This window comes from Elgaria multicarinata, chromosome 6, assembly GCF_023053635.1.
Source record: "Elgaria multicarinata webbii isolate HBS135686 ecotype San Diego chromosome 6, rElgMul1.1.pri, whole genome shotgun sequence".
Classification (NCBI taxonomy): domain Eukaryota; kingdom Metazoa; phylum Chordata; class Lepidosauria; order Squamata; family Anguidae; genus Elgaria; species Elgaria multicarinata.
This window is the reverse complement of record NC_086176.1, coordinates 12,226,046-12,240,461: the sequence shown is the minus strand read 5'-3', so window position 1 is coordinate 12,240,461 and position 14,416 is coordinate 12,226,046. Positions and strand designations below refer to the sequence as shown.

At 42.8% G+C, this 14,416-nt stretch overlaps 1 protein-coding gene across 1 annotated transcript in view; it reads left to right on the top strand.

The window, feature by feature from the left end:
• The window catches only part of WRN (WRN RecQ like helicase), a 79,830-nt gene that overhangs the window by 15,765 nt on the left and 49,649 nt on the right, over positions 1 to 14,416 (top strand). Inside the window, exons 9-16 of the mRNA XM_063129037.1 lie at positions 655 to 1,054; positions 4,419 to 4,499; positions 6,760 to 6,886; positions 9,109 to 9,184; positions 10,246 to 10,313; positions 12,077 to 12,185; positions 12,723 to 12,791; positions 13,056 to 13,138. Coding sequence (XP_062985107.1) covers positions 655 to 1,054; positions 4,419 to 4,499; positions 6,760 to 6,886; positions 9,109 to 9,184; positions 10,246 to 10,313; positions 12,077 to 12,185; positions 12,723 to 12,791; positions 13,056 to 13,138 — 1,013 coding nt within the window. The remainder of the gene's footprint in view (positions 1 to 654; positions 1,055 to 4,418; positions 4,500 to 6,759; positions 6,887 to 9,108; positions 9,185 to 10,245; positions 10,314 to 12,076; positions 12,186 to 12,722; positions 12,792 to 13,055; positions 13,139 to 14,416) is intronic.

The following is a 14,416-nucleotide window of genomic DNA, read 5'->3' as shown; positions in this document are numbered from 1 at the left end:
GTACTTTAGTTGGGTCCCCTTTCTTTTGAGCTTTGGATGAGCTGTGAAGACTTTTAAAAATTGTCTGGCTTTTGTTGTGGGCTAAGTTGCTTTTCTCCTTCTGTTGGCTATATTTGTAGTTATCGTGTTTTGCTCTCGGTTTTCATTTTACTTTTGAATCTGGTCTCTGGATTAGAATTGTATAACTGTGTTTTATTGCGAGCTGCTTTGAAGCCCTTTTTATGCCCTAACTTTATAAAGTTTTGTTTATTTATAAACTTATATACCCTATTTCTTCGATTCTAAGACTCACTTTTCCCCCCATATAAACATCTCTAAAAATGGGGTGTGTCTTAGAATCGCAGGTGTGTCTTAGGTTTTTTTTTCTGTTGGTGGTACTGAAAATAGTGTGCTTCTTACAATCAATGGTGTCTAACAATCGAAGAAATACAGTATTTAACTTTATAAACAAACAAGTAAACTGGTTTTCTGGATCCTAGCCAGGGGAGTGGGCAGGGGAGGCACCATTGTTATCTAAAGCAGATCAGAGAATACACCCAAGAATGAGCCCTCATGCTTGAGTATGGACTCACACTTTCAAGCTTTTGTTAATGTTATTAGTTGTATGCATTAAGCCTATTTTGAGCTTACTCAACCTTCTCAACATTTCTTCAGAGCTGCAGAAATATTGGCTGGTGTGTCAGAAAACATCAAGGCCTTAAGAGCTTTGCTTGTTGATTCTTCTTGTGAAACAGACCTTTGGGAGGTTACAGATCCCGGAATGGCACATGGCGATGAAGAAAAAATGGAAACACCTGAATTTTCTTCCAAGATTACATGCGAGTCAAATGAGCATGTGGATAATAAACCAGCTGGTGTCCAAAATGAGGTCCTGGAGGAAGGTGAAGAAGAACTTAATAAGAAAAAAATGGCAAACGAAGCTTCAGGCAGACGACCTGAAGAAACTGCAGAGAGGCAGTGCTTAATGTCACTAGACATAACTGAATATGAACTTCAAATGTTGGAACGTCAGGCTGAGGAAGAGCTGCTAAATGAAACTGCTTGTGTCTCTGAGGTAAGTCTATATGGTTACTGAACTTTATTAAGAAAAGCAATACTGTTTAATGGATCACCACCCTGATCTTATCCCAGGTTTTGCCACTGCTACAGCAGCTGAGGCAGTGTTGCATGTGAGGCATGGCAGGACTTTTTGGCCCCAGGAACCTTGAGAAACCTTGTGACATTGATCCCGCCCTGCAGAAATTGAGGCTGTCTCCTCCGTTGCCCTAAGAAAGCTCTGCTATGGTTATGAGCACTTTCTCTCCCGTTCTTGCCCAACTAAACCCCTTTTGTGGTGCTGTGGTGTTACGGAAGAGCTTTTTCCTAGTGCTCTCCAAGTGGAGCCAATGGTTGTGGCGGCCATCATGCGGATGTTGGAGCCAGCTCCCAGTGCGAGAGCAACAGGCTTAAGGTGTCCTTTCATACCGATGCTGGAACGCTGGTGTCTGATCTTGGGGGTTCTGCTTTCATTGAACAGTAGAGTAGGAGATCAAGCTGAAGCTGGTTTTAAAATATTGTGACATAAGGTAACAGATGCCCAGTAGTGATCCCGGGAATAAAGGAACAATGTTAGTGTTTTGTAAGGCACTCTGCATTCAAGGAATGGCACTTGATCGAAACAGTTATATTCTGAAACTTTCACAGTATATGCTAGGGACGGATAGGCCTGATATAGAAAACCTAGAAAATCATGAATAGTAAGTGATCAATCTTAATATTTTTTGTTATACTGCCAATCAACTTGTAATGGCCTTTGGCTATATGCAATAATGTTAATTAAGGGCACAGTCCTATCCGGACAGTCATCAGCCTCCGAGATTGGAAGTTGCCAACTATCCTATGCAGGGCGGCTGGAGCACGGAGGGGATCCTCTCCTCTGTACCCTGGCTGCCATGCATTTTGCTTAGATGGACAATTTTGCCCGTCTAGGTGCGACTTTGGGGAGGGAAAGGGCTTGAGCACCCAAGGAAGTTGTGTAAAACAGCTGCCGTGGTTTCCTCCCCTTTCCGCCCTTGGGTTTGTTGTTTATTTGTTCAGTCGCTTCCGACTCTTCGTGACTTCATGGACCAGCCCACGCCAGAGTTTTCTGTCGGCTGTCGCCACCCCCAGCTCCCCCAAGGTCGAGTCCGTCACCTCCAGAATATCATCCATCCATCTTGCCCTTGGTCGGCCCCTCTTCCTTTTGCCTTCCACTTTCCCTAGCATCAGCCTCTTCTGCAGGGTATCCTGTCTTCTCATTATGTGGCCAAAGTACTTCAGTTTTGCCTTTAATATTATTCCCTCAAGTGAGCAGTCTGGCTTTATTTCCTGGAGTATGGACTGGTTTGATCTTCTTGCAGTCCAAGGCACTCTCAGAATTTTCCTCCAACGCCACAGTTCAAAAGCATCTAGCTTCCTTCGCTCAGCCTTCCTTATGGTCCAGCTCTTGCAGCCATAGGTTACTACGGGGAATACCATTGCTTTAACTATGCGGACCTTTGTTGTCAGTGTGGTGTCTCTGCTCTTAACTATTTTATCAAGATTTGTCATTGCTCTCCTCCCAAGAAGTAAACGTCTTCTGATTTCCTGGCTGCAGTCAGCGTCTGCAGTAATCTTTGCGCCCAGAAATACAAAGTCTGTCACTGCCTCCACGTTTTCTCCCTCTATTTGCCAGTTATCAATCAAGCTGGTTGCCATAAACTTGGTTTTTTTGAGGTTTAACTGCAACCCAGCTTTTGCACTTTCTTCTTTCACCTTCGTCATAAGGCTCCTCAGCTCCTCCTCGCTTTCAACCATCAAAGTAGTATCATCTGCATATCTGAGATTGTTAATGTTTCTTCCTGCGATTTTAACTCCAGCCTTGGATTCATCAAGCCCAACACGTCGCATGATGTGTTCTGCATACAAGTTGAATAGGTAGGGTGAGAGTATACAATCCTGCCGTGCTCCTTTCCCAATCTTAAACCAGTCCGTTGTTCCGTGGTCTGTTCTTACCGTTGCTACTTGTTCGTTATACAGATTCCTCAGGAGGCAGACAAGATGACTTGGTATCCCCATACCACCAAAAACTTGCCACAGTTTGTTATGATCCACACTGTCAAAGGCTTTAGAATAGTCAATAAAACAGAAATAGATTTTTTTTCTGGAACTCCCTGGCTTTCTCCATTATCCAGCAGATATTGGCAATTTGGTCTCTAGTTCCTCTGCCTTTTCTAAACCCAGCTTGTACATCTGTCAATTCTTGCTCCATGAATTGCTGGAGTCTATCTTGCAGGATCTTGAGCATTACCTTACTGGCATGTGAAATAAGTGCCACTGTCCGATAGTTTGAACATTCTCTAGTGTTTCCCTTTTTTGGTATGGGGATATAAGTTGATTTTTTCCAATCTGATGGCCATTCTTGTGTTTTCCAAATTTGCTGGCATATGGCATGCATCACCTTGACAGCATCATCTTGCAAGATTTTAAACAGTTCGGCTGGGATAGTGTTGTCTCCTGCTGCCTTGTTATTAGCAATGCTTTTTAAGGCCCATTCAACCTCACTCTTCAGGATGTCTGGCTCTAACTCACTGACCACACCGTCTGAGCTATCCCTGATATTATTATCCTTCCTATACAGATCTTCCATATATTCTTGCCACCTTTTCACCCCCTTTTCGCCCCCTTTGCACCCTGTTTCCAAGTGAGGAAGATGAAGCCAGTGCAGTGAGAACCGCAGATACGACGGGGCGGGGGAGCGGATGCGAAGAGCGGTTTCTGGGCTCCGAGTTCGGAGCCCTGATTCTGACCTCTGTTTCCAGAAACTGAAGAATCTTATGGCCCCCCAGATGCTGTCTAGGGGGCATAGGATTGCTCTCTCCTAATTCAAAATATAGTCTTTTCTTTTTTTTTTAATAATTTTTATTTGAATTTTATTACACATACAATAATCACGTTACATCAATTTAATATACCACAATAATAAAATTAAGAAACTAATTAAAATAATTTAAAACTGTCTTGTGCATCCCACCCCCCGGGACCTTTATTCTCCTTTCCAAAATTGTAATGTATCCTGCGACTGTTTATTCCTTTCCCCAAAATACAGTCTTTTTAAAAGAAAAGTTAATTGCCAAACAGAGGCATATGTTATTTTCATTGTTTCAACTTCCTATTGTTAACATTCATGGGTTTCTTAGGTTCTTGTCATATGACAGGCACAGCTTTTCTGCCTGCTAGGTATCCTTTACAGTCATGTGATGGTTGCTTTTTTGAACTTTTAAAAATAGCACCTTGTAAGGAATTTGGGTCAGACAACCACTCTTTTGTTATGTGGAGAGATATTAATGACAAAATTGTGACATGTGAAGAAAGGTAAAAAAAACCCTTCAAACCCACTCTTTTTGAAATGTTCCTTTTAGGATTTAAGCTTCATAGACGATGAAGAGAATTCCTCCTGCACCATTGAAAGCGATGATGAATTTGAAATGGAGATGCTTAAAGTAGGTTTTTTTAAATATATATTATATTTTTGCGGGGTGGATAAAAATCAATGATTTTTAAAAAAAAAAATCAAAAAATTGTTTTTTAATTTAAATTGGACTTTTTTGATTTAAATCGGATTTTTTTAATAAAATGTTTTTTGAGGAAAAATCTATCTAAAATTGTTTTCTATTTAAGATACATTATAGTCCAAAGATTATTCGTCATGAAATAAGGATTAGTTTTTAATTATGTAGCATGAGGCTGTATCTTCATGCAATGTTTAAATTTTTTGATAAATGAATTCCATTAATCCATTCAGGTAACGATTATTTTTCTCCTTCCAATAAAGAACAGCAAAAAAGTTGTCAAATATGAATGATTAACCTATTAAACTGGAGATATTAACCTAGTAAACTGGAGATATCAGAAGCAGTAAGCCTTTATATACCTTTTGAAACAATCAGCTGTAATGTCTTGTATTAGAAGCAGTAAGCCTATATACACCATTTGTTGGGGAACATGGGCTGTTGCACCATGTCCTGCATTGTTGGTCCCTGGCCGATGGCTGGTTGACCACTGTGTGAACAGAGTGCTGGACTAGATGGACCCTTGGTCTGATCCAGCATCAGGGCTCTACTTATGGACTTATGTACATGAGCATTTTTACTGGAGATGTCAGGATTGAAACAGGTCTGACCATGAGGATCAGCCGTAATGTCTTGTTCCAGAAGCAGTAAACCTATATACACCATTTGTTGGGGAACTTGGGCTGTCACACCTATTTCCTGCTTATGGGTCAACAGTTGCTTGGCCTCCATTAGGTTGGTGCTCATGTCTTATTGCATGCTGAGCATTCTATTTCACTCACCACATTTAGCAAAGGGTCACATTAAAACTGTTATCTCTTCCTTTCCTGTGTGGTGGGACCCGAAAGGGCGGGTCCCCGTGGTTCACTGAGTGGTGGTCACAGACTCTCAAGACACAATTTCTCTCTCTTTAGAAGGTTTATTACGAGCAGTGCTGCAAGGTGACAGTCTTGCAAGGTGACCTGAGGAACTGCCCAATAATTTCAGGAAAGGCTAACATATTTATAGGGTCAGTTCCCCTCAGATACAATGGCAGAACCTTCCCACCAATCATAATACAGTTCTGCAATACAATAACCAATGAGAAGCAAGGCATTTAGGCATGTACAGAGTGTAAGTACTTCTCTGACTAGAAAAACAATACATAAATGGGTATTGCAATAGTTACAGCAACCAAATCTCCATCTGTTTCCTTTTGCGGTTAGCTTGCCTTGAAAACATCTTACTCCACCCTCTAGCTGCCTGTGTTGACACCGTCTTGTGACATGATTTCAACATCAGCTATTAGTTGTGAAAGTAGTTGCAGTCTTAAAAATATGTTTTAGTTACACGGGAAGCTATGAATCTTATGATTTATAGAGCCATTTTCCTATACCTGTGGGCATAGGTAAAAGAACCACCCAGCTTGATTTCCTCGACACCTCTGTGTGTGTGTGTGTGTGTATATATATATATATATGTTTTATGTATGCATACTTATATCCCACTCTTAAAAACATACATAACAACCTAACCAGAGTTTGTTATATCCCATGATCTGAAATCTGGATGAAACTTAAAGGAACGAAAGAAAATGCTGTTGAAGTTGGTCTTCCCAACTGTGTGCGTGTGGAGAAGAGGGGAGCATGTGAGCCTCAGTTTCAATCAGGCTCATTCCAGTTTGTGCATATGGAACTAACTCAGGGTTTAGCTTTACATGTGAAATGGGATAATTTGTTTGACAAGCAAGCAGAAAGTTTAATAACAGGGGAGGGTGGTGACTCTGATATCTGCAAGGCTTTGAATCTGCTCTGGGTTTCAGTCAGAGCCAGTCAGAATTTTGAAGAAACTATCCAAGGTGCGGAAATTAAATGTCTGTTAAGTAAGTGGTCTTACTGGGCCATGTTGCCATCTGCTTTCCTCATGGTCCTCTTTTTGCTATCCATTCTCCTGTGCTTTTAAGAGAAATGTGGCATGAAGAATCGAGCAGGTAGAGTTTTTCTTTGTACGGAGAAGAAGTGGTGGAACTAACAATAACTTTTTCACAATTTTGGTTTGTTTATAATGGGACTTTATATTGAAGACCACACAATTGTTGGTGTCATCCTGGAGTAAAGTTGAGGTTTTTAAAAATAGAAAGCACATAAACCCTGACACCAAGTTCTGAACATCTGACCTTAAAATATGTCAATTCATCCTATCTCTCTTCCAGACTTTAGAAGATGCAGACAAGTCCAGCGTGGATGTTACGGACTCCAGCCCGGGTGAATCAAAGAGGCACAACATTGCAGATGACAATGATGAAGATGAAGGCATTGAAGAGGAAGAAGAAAGTTGGGGTAAATGAACTGTGGCCCAAAGATTGTTAAAATATTAGTAAGGGCGAGGAGGGGAGAGAGAGGAAATGATGCACTTACCTTCAAAAGAGTCACCCAATACTCCTGCACATTGCAGGAGGCTTTGAGCTTGTGAAGGCAAACCTTAGAGGGTCAAAGGCAGTTTGTAACGAGGCATGGAAAATCTACTGGGCAAGAGGGGTGGGGAGTCAGAATTGTCACTGGGTATGCCTAAGTGATTGGAACCCTCTGTCTACCCAGCCAGGCAGGGGTGGAAGAATGGCTGAGGCGATTTCACCTCCTCTTCCTCTTGCCCCCCACCCCAAAAAGGTAAGCTAAATGGAGCTTTGACCCTGTCTACCTCACTTGCTGGGCCTGTTCAGAAGACACCTTAATGGTGGTTAAACGAGAAAGCCAAGCTGTGTTCAGAAGACAGCTTACACCATGCCTTTGACCACGATGGGTAAGTCTAAGGGGAGACATGATAGAGGTGTACAGAATTATGCATGGTATGGAGAATGTGGACAAGGAGACATTTTTCTCCCTCTCTCAAAATACTAGAACCTGGGGTCATCCCATGAAACTGAATGGTGGGAGATCCAGGACAAATAAAAGGAAGGACTTCTTCACACAGTGTATAGTTAAATTATGGAACTCACTACCACAAGATTTAGTGATGGCCACCAATCTGGATGGCTTCAAAAGGGGGTTGGATAAATTCCTGGAGGCAAAGGCTCTCAATGGCTACTAGCCCTGATGGTTGTGTGCCATCTCCAGTATTTGAGGCACAGGGCACACCAATTGCTGGGGAACATGGGTGGGAGGGTGCTGTTGCACTATGTCCAGCCTTGTTGGTCCCTAGCCAACTGTGTGAACAGTTGCTGGTTGGCCACTTTGTGAACAGCGTGCTGGACTAGATGGACCCTTGGTCTGATCCAGCAGGGCACTTCTTACGTTCTTATGAGTAAGGCTTTTTGCTGTATTCACCATGGTTAAAGCCATAGTTTAATGTGTCTTCTGAACATAGCCTGGTTTTCTGGCTTAACCACCAGGGTTAAAGCCATGGTTTAAGGTGTCTTCTTAATGGGGCCGCTAGCAGGAATGGGGATGGGCGAACGGAGCGGTTGTAGGATCCTGCAGGTCCTAGCCTCTCTCCTTCACTACCTACCTACCCACCCACCAGAGCTCCTCCTTTCTTCTCCCCTGAGGCCTTCTGAGGTTGCTGTTGTGACCTGAAAAGAACAGCCATTGCGGTGCTTTCTGCAGTGGTGGGAGAGGGAATGATCTGATCTCAGATTTCCCCCTCTTGAGGTGATAGGACTGAATACCCCCGCTGATGTCATCCCCCCCACACTTTTTTCTTTTTCTTTGTGCTGTGAGGAGACTTAGGACTTTGCCTTCTCCTGAAGAGATCCAGGCCTCGCTGGCCTCCCTGCTGCTGTCTCTGTTTTGAGATCGGAGGTAGCCATAGGGACAAAGGCTACCGTTCGGCCTTGCCTGTGCTAGTGGCTGCCCAGTGCCCAGACTGCCCTGCACTCCTGCTGCTATGTCCAATCTGAGATGGCAGCAAGGGGATTCCCTCCTTGGGTGTCCCTCAATGGGCAGGGCTTGGAGCTCCCCACCACCACCAAGGAACCCCAAGAGGCTGGGATGAGCTGAGTTAGGCCTGCAGGCTGGACGTTCTGCACTCTATGATTTCCAGAGGGGAATCCGACATACCCTATGGTCCCTAAGATGCTCTCCCAGGGACCATAGGATTGCTCTGTCCAGTAGCTTATTAGGTCTCGGTCAGTAGAAGCAATAAGTTAGAAGGTCTCTGTAATATTTACATTGATATGTACATTGATGGTGCTATATAAATAATAATAATAATAATAATAATAATAATAATAATAATAATAATAATATCTTTCCCCCAAAAGATAAAGAATAGAACAGCTAGAGATTCTCAATTTATGGTGCTCTGGCCCAAAGTAAATCTGGACCAAAACGGCTTTCATCATGCAGATGGATGCTGCCAATATTGTTCAAGGATATTGCTTGGGACCATATTTTTTTAGCGTGTTATCCTCTTTGCTGCCTTTTCCATTTTTCAGTCAATTTATCTGGTCTTACACTATGAAAACAGGAAGAAGGTTATCTGCAAGAAGAAGGTTATCACTCTTTTTGTGTGTGTGTGGGATCCTTTCTTTATTTCTAAATATTTGTTTTCTGTTTTTCAAAAGATTCCTGCTTGGCTCGACCCAATGCTAAACAAATCACTTGCCTAAAGATGTATTTTGGACATTCAAGTTTTAAACCGTAAGTTTTCTAGTTTGCTCGGCATGGAAATGGATTTCTTCTAAAACCCCAACAATAGAAGCCGTGCCTTGTACTTGCCATGTGAACTGATATCCTGTGGCCTGTCCCTTGTTCCAGCTGTCTGTCTCAATAGAGCTCGCTGTGTGAGTTGAGGCCATGGTGGTCCTTAAATGATATTTCTTGGAAATTTGAGGGGTTCTGGAGTGACCAAATCAGTCATGGTGGAGTAGGCGCCAGGAACGGGGAAAAAGTAGCTTACCAACTGGCAGCCAGCCCTACTCCCCATTTACAATGCTCTGTTTGCGACCACCGCCCTATTGCTGTTCGGCAGGGCCTCCTGAAGCTACTGTTGACATTCCACATTGTGTCAGTGTTCCAGCACCTCGACTGGCTTTCAGTTGTCTTCCAGGCACAACTCATAAAGCTGGATTTGTTATTTAAAGCCTTTAATACTTGGAAACAGAGATGCTGAATTAGAGATCTAGGCGGTATCCCAATAGATGAGAGGAAGAAAGGAAGGAAAGGAACCTCTCATGCAAGCACTTGAGTCATTGCTGACTCCTAGAGGGACACCTGCTTTCGCTGATGTTTTCTTGGCAGACTTTGTAGCGGGGTGGTTTGCTATTGCCTTCCCCAGCCACGGTTACCTTTCCCCCAGCTAGCTGGGTACTCATTTTACCGACCTCGGAAGGCTGAGTCGACCTGAGCTGGCTGCCTGAGAACCAGCTTCCGCTGGGATCGAACTCAGGCCATGGGGAGAGTTTTGGCTGCAGTAACTGCCGCTTTACCACTCTGCACCACACGAGGGTCTAGATGAGAGGAACGTTATATTAATAATACTACATTATGATAGTGTCTTTGAATAAGAGACTCCACGTTGAGTAAAGCTCCATAGAAAAACAAATGTGAGTAAGTTAATAGGGAGCTTTTAGGACTTGCTTTTCTGTTAAAAAAAAAAGAGGAAGAAAAAGAAACTTAAATATTGCAAATGAGAAACTGAATGCTGAATAAAATCCATTTCAAATGGAATGTTTTGTGACTTTTCCTCCCTTAATTTCAAGGGTCCAATGGAAAGTGATCTCCTCGGTTTTGCAAGACAGGAGAGATAATCTTGTTGTTATGGCAACTGGTGAGCTGCATAGTTTCATTTTTAATAAACCCATGAAAGCCGATTTGTTGAGAATCTTAGCAAGCCCAGGGATACAAGCCGTTGTTTTCCTGCAGTGGAGGAGGATGTGCTTGGATGGGTTACTTATAGAATCATAGGATCATAGAATAGTAGAGTTGGAAGGGGCCTATAAGGCCATTGAGTCCAACCCCTTGCTCAATGCAGGAATCTTCTTCCCACCCACTCAGATCCAAGGATATCCTCCATCCACTGCAGAAAATGAATACCATATCATGGCAAGTCCCATGTTCCCTTTCGGTCCCACTGAAAAAGAAGTGCAAGGATGTTTTCCGGTTAGGAATATGTAAGCTTCGGGGTGTAATGAGAATAGGAATACTAAAAACTATTTACTTGGGAAAATTTGGGACTTTCAACTCTTTTATCATGGACATACTTTAAATTTGGCACCCTAGGAATTTGTCCAGTGGGTGTTTTTTTTCCTGTTTTGTTTGACAGGCAGTACGTTAGCACATTTTGACCTATATGTTAGGGGGTGGGGTGGGGGGACAGCTCATGCTGCTCTGCCCTAATTATATTATTGGGTTTGATGGGCTGTTCATTGAATTGGATGCAGGTTTGGGCCTTGATATGATCCCTCCGTCCCTCCACACCCCACACATATATTGGCTTGCCTGTAGTGGTTTGTAGTTTGCTTCCAGGCCATGTACAAAGTGATGGTTTTAGCCTATAAAGCCCTACATGGCTCATGGCCCCAATACATCAAGGACCGCCTTTCCTCATATGAACCTACCCAGGCTGTGAGGTCAGCTTCAAAGGCTCTTCTCTATGTGCGCTCTCCTAATCTAGCTTGGCGGGGTGTCGCTTTAAGTACAGGCCCTTTCTCTGGTAATCCATGTGATGGAAAGTTCTCCCCAAGGAAAGCACATCTGGCACCAACACGCTCACCTTTTTGGTGCCAGGCAAAGACGTACCTATATTCCCAGGCATTTGGACATTGCTTATGGCCCCATTGTTGTGCGCTGCTTTTGTGATGTTGATTGTAGGCTGTGGTTAGGGGGAGATTTTGTGTATTTGTGTACATTTTTCATATTCTATTGTTTTTAAGGTTATGTTTTTGTGGTTATTTTTATTTGTATCATGCTGATTATGGTTTATATTGATTTTGTGGGGGGAGGCTTTCTCTTCCTCCTCCTCTTCTTCTTCGTCTTCTTCCTGTTACATTAATCATAGATTTTCTGTATTGTGTGTGTAAGCTACTTCGCGTCTGCTTTTTGCAGTGGGAAACAATGCGTAAATTTAATAAGTAATAATATGCATGGGATTTTGGAAGTGGTTCTTTGTATCTAGATCAGCTTTCCCCAATCTGGTGCCCTCCAGATATGTTGGACTACAACTCCCATAATACACAACACAAAATGCAAGACATCTGGAGTGCGCCAGTTTGGGGAAGGCTGAACTAGATATACATGAATGCTAGTGGGTTTAGTATGGCCCCGTTCAGACAACACGCTAAACCATGCAGCTTAACCACAAAATGGTTAACGGAATGCATTCCGTTAACCATTTTGTGGTTAAGCAGCAAGGTTTAGCGTGTTGTCTGAACGGGGAATGTGTGTGTGTGTATGTGTACACACACACACACACACACACCACTACAAAGACTGATAGCAAACTTCGGAGGCTGAGGAAGGAAAAAGTCAACGTCTTTTCAGGTTTTATATAAATTTCTCCATTCGTTCAACATGCGCTTTGTTTCTTTTAAGGATATGGGAAGAGTTTGTGTTTTCAGTTTCCACCCGTTTACACCGGAGGTACTGGAATAGTAATCTCTCCCCTTATTTCTTTGATGGAGGACCAAGTACTACAACTTGAGTAAGTATGGGGGAGTGATTTGTCCTAGAAGATCTTTTGACCTGTTTCAGCTCCATGACCCTTTGAGGATATGTTTGTCTCCGTATCCTTAACTGTAGTCCAGTCTGAGTACAAGAAACTTCACAAAAGGCTCCAAGAAATAAGTCTGGAACTAAGCACATCGATGTTGCTTTTGGCAAAATATTCATTATTTTAAGTAACTGCTTGGGGTGAATGGATGAGGAAATGAGCTCAGTAATTGGATGTTGGCTTTCATTATTCTTGGACAAAAAATGTCTTTCTGATAATCCAATTGGGGAAGCAGATGTTGTAGAGAGAGGCTGGTGTTATCCTCATACTGTGTTCTTTTGATTTGATCACTTGACCAAGGTACTGATGTGCTTTCTGGTTTTGTTTGTAAATGTCTGCAGGGAAACAGCATAGTTGAAAGCTGTTTCTACAAAGCAGAAAAATAATGTTTTCCAATGATGTATTAGTACATGTTCAGTTCATTTTATTTTTTTAAAAAAAGCCCTTGCTTCCGCTGGTATCTTTCAGGATGTCGGGAATTCCAGCCTGTCTTGTTGGATCAGCACAGTCAAAAAATGTCAGAGGGGAAATCAAAGCGTAAGCCTTGTCTCCTTTATTTGTTTTGAGCAACTAAAAGTCCCTTTTTCTAGGTAGAACCTAAGGCTGCGATCTTATACACATCTTCCTAAAATAGGGTGGGGGTTGCTTCTGAATAGACATCAGAGGATTGCACTACAGCTGCTTTTGAACATACTATATCCTAAAGTAAAACAATAAAAGTCAATTTCAAACATAGTATGAATTTGAACTCACTTCTGGCGGGTGTTCATGCTGCTTCCCTCTCACCCCCACTTTTCCTAGGGGCCACTACAGAGTCGTCTACATAACTCCAGAATTCTGTTCAGGGAACCTATCGTGGCTTGAAGAACTTGACCAAACTATAGGTAAGCGGGAATAGATGATAGTATAAAAACACTTCAAAGGAGAGTTCAGCCGTTGTAATGGCTGGAATGTTTATCTGTGGAAGGCCCTCTTGGCTGTGCTTGTGTTTCTATTCTTCTTTAGATAATTGCCAGAAAAGCAAGAATGGGAGAGGCAATGTAGCAGTTCAAGGATAATGCCAGATGCCTTTATTTGGCCTTGGATTATGGGAGTATTGGGAAGGCTCAGCAGAGATCACATTTTTCCCTGTGTTCTTTTTTCTCCCCCAGAATAATGAGATATATTGTAGGTTTCTATTTCTGTGCCAGAACTATAAAAGCCTGCCTTTAATTTCTTTCCTTTGGTTGAGTCCCCATAACTCTGTTTAGATTCTGTTCAAGTATGCTAACCCATGTAGGCTAGACTCTAGAAAGTAGAGTTCCCTTAAAGCTTCCCTTAAAGAAATACTGAATCCTGCAATCCGTATCTATGTATTAGGCTACCGTTTTTATCATTTCTTCCATTTTGAATTACTCTTATTCTACTATTCATGGGAAATAGCAAGGAGCTGTTGAGAGCCCAGAAGCGCCCATGAACAGCACCCTCCCACCCATGCTCCCCAGCAACTGGTGCACACAGGCTTACTGCCTCGAATACTGGAGATAGCACACAACCATCAGGGCTAGTAACCATTCATAGCCTTTGCATCCAGGAATTTTCCAGCACATTTTCATACATGCCTTTGTAACTATTTCACATACACCTTTGTGATCTGCCCAAAGAGCCTCAACTCTGGGGCAGTATAGAAATAAATGAATAAATGAAATGACTATGAGTGGGCATCTGATGGTGTGCTGAGCCCCCACCAACTCCATTCCCCAAGCGAGATGCAGCACTTGAGCCGCGGAGATTTGGTTTTCCATCTCTCTTAATGACATAATTTTGTTGTGTATTTTAAACGTTGTGGGTTTTTTTTACATTTCTTTTCCTAGGTTTTTTATAGAGCCTCGTGTGGCGCAGAGCGGTAAAGCAGCAGTTTCTGCAGCTGAAACTCTCCCCACGGCCTTAGTTCGATCCCAGCGGAAGCTGGTTTCAGGCAGCCGGCTCGGGTCGACTCCGCCTTCCATCCTCCCGAGTTCGGTAAAATGAGTACCCAGTTAGCTGGGGGAAAGGTAATAACGGCTGGGGAAGGCAACGGCAAACCACCCCGCTATAAGGCCTGCCAAGAAAACGTCAGCGAAAGCTGGTGTCCCTTCAAGAGTCAGTAATGACTCAGTGCTTGCACGAGAGGTTCCTTTCCT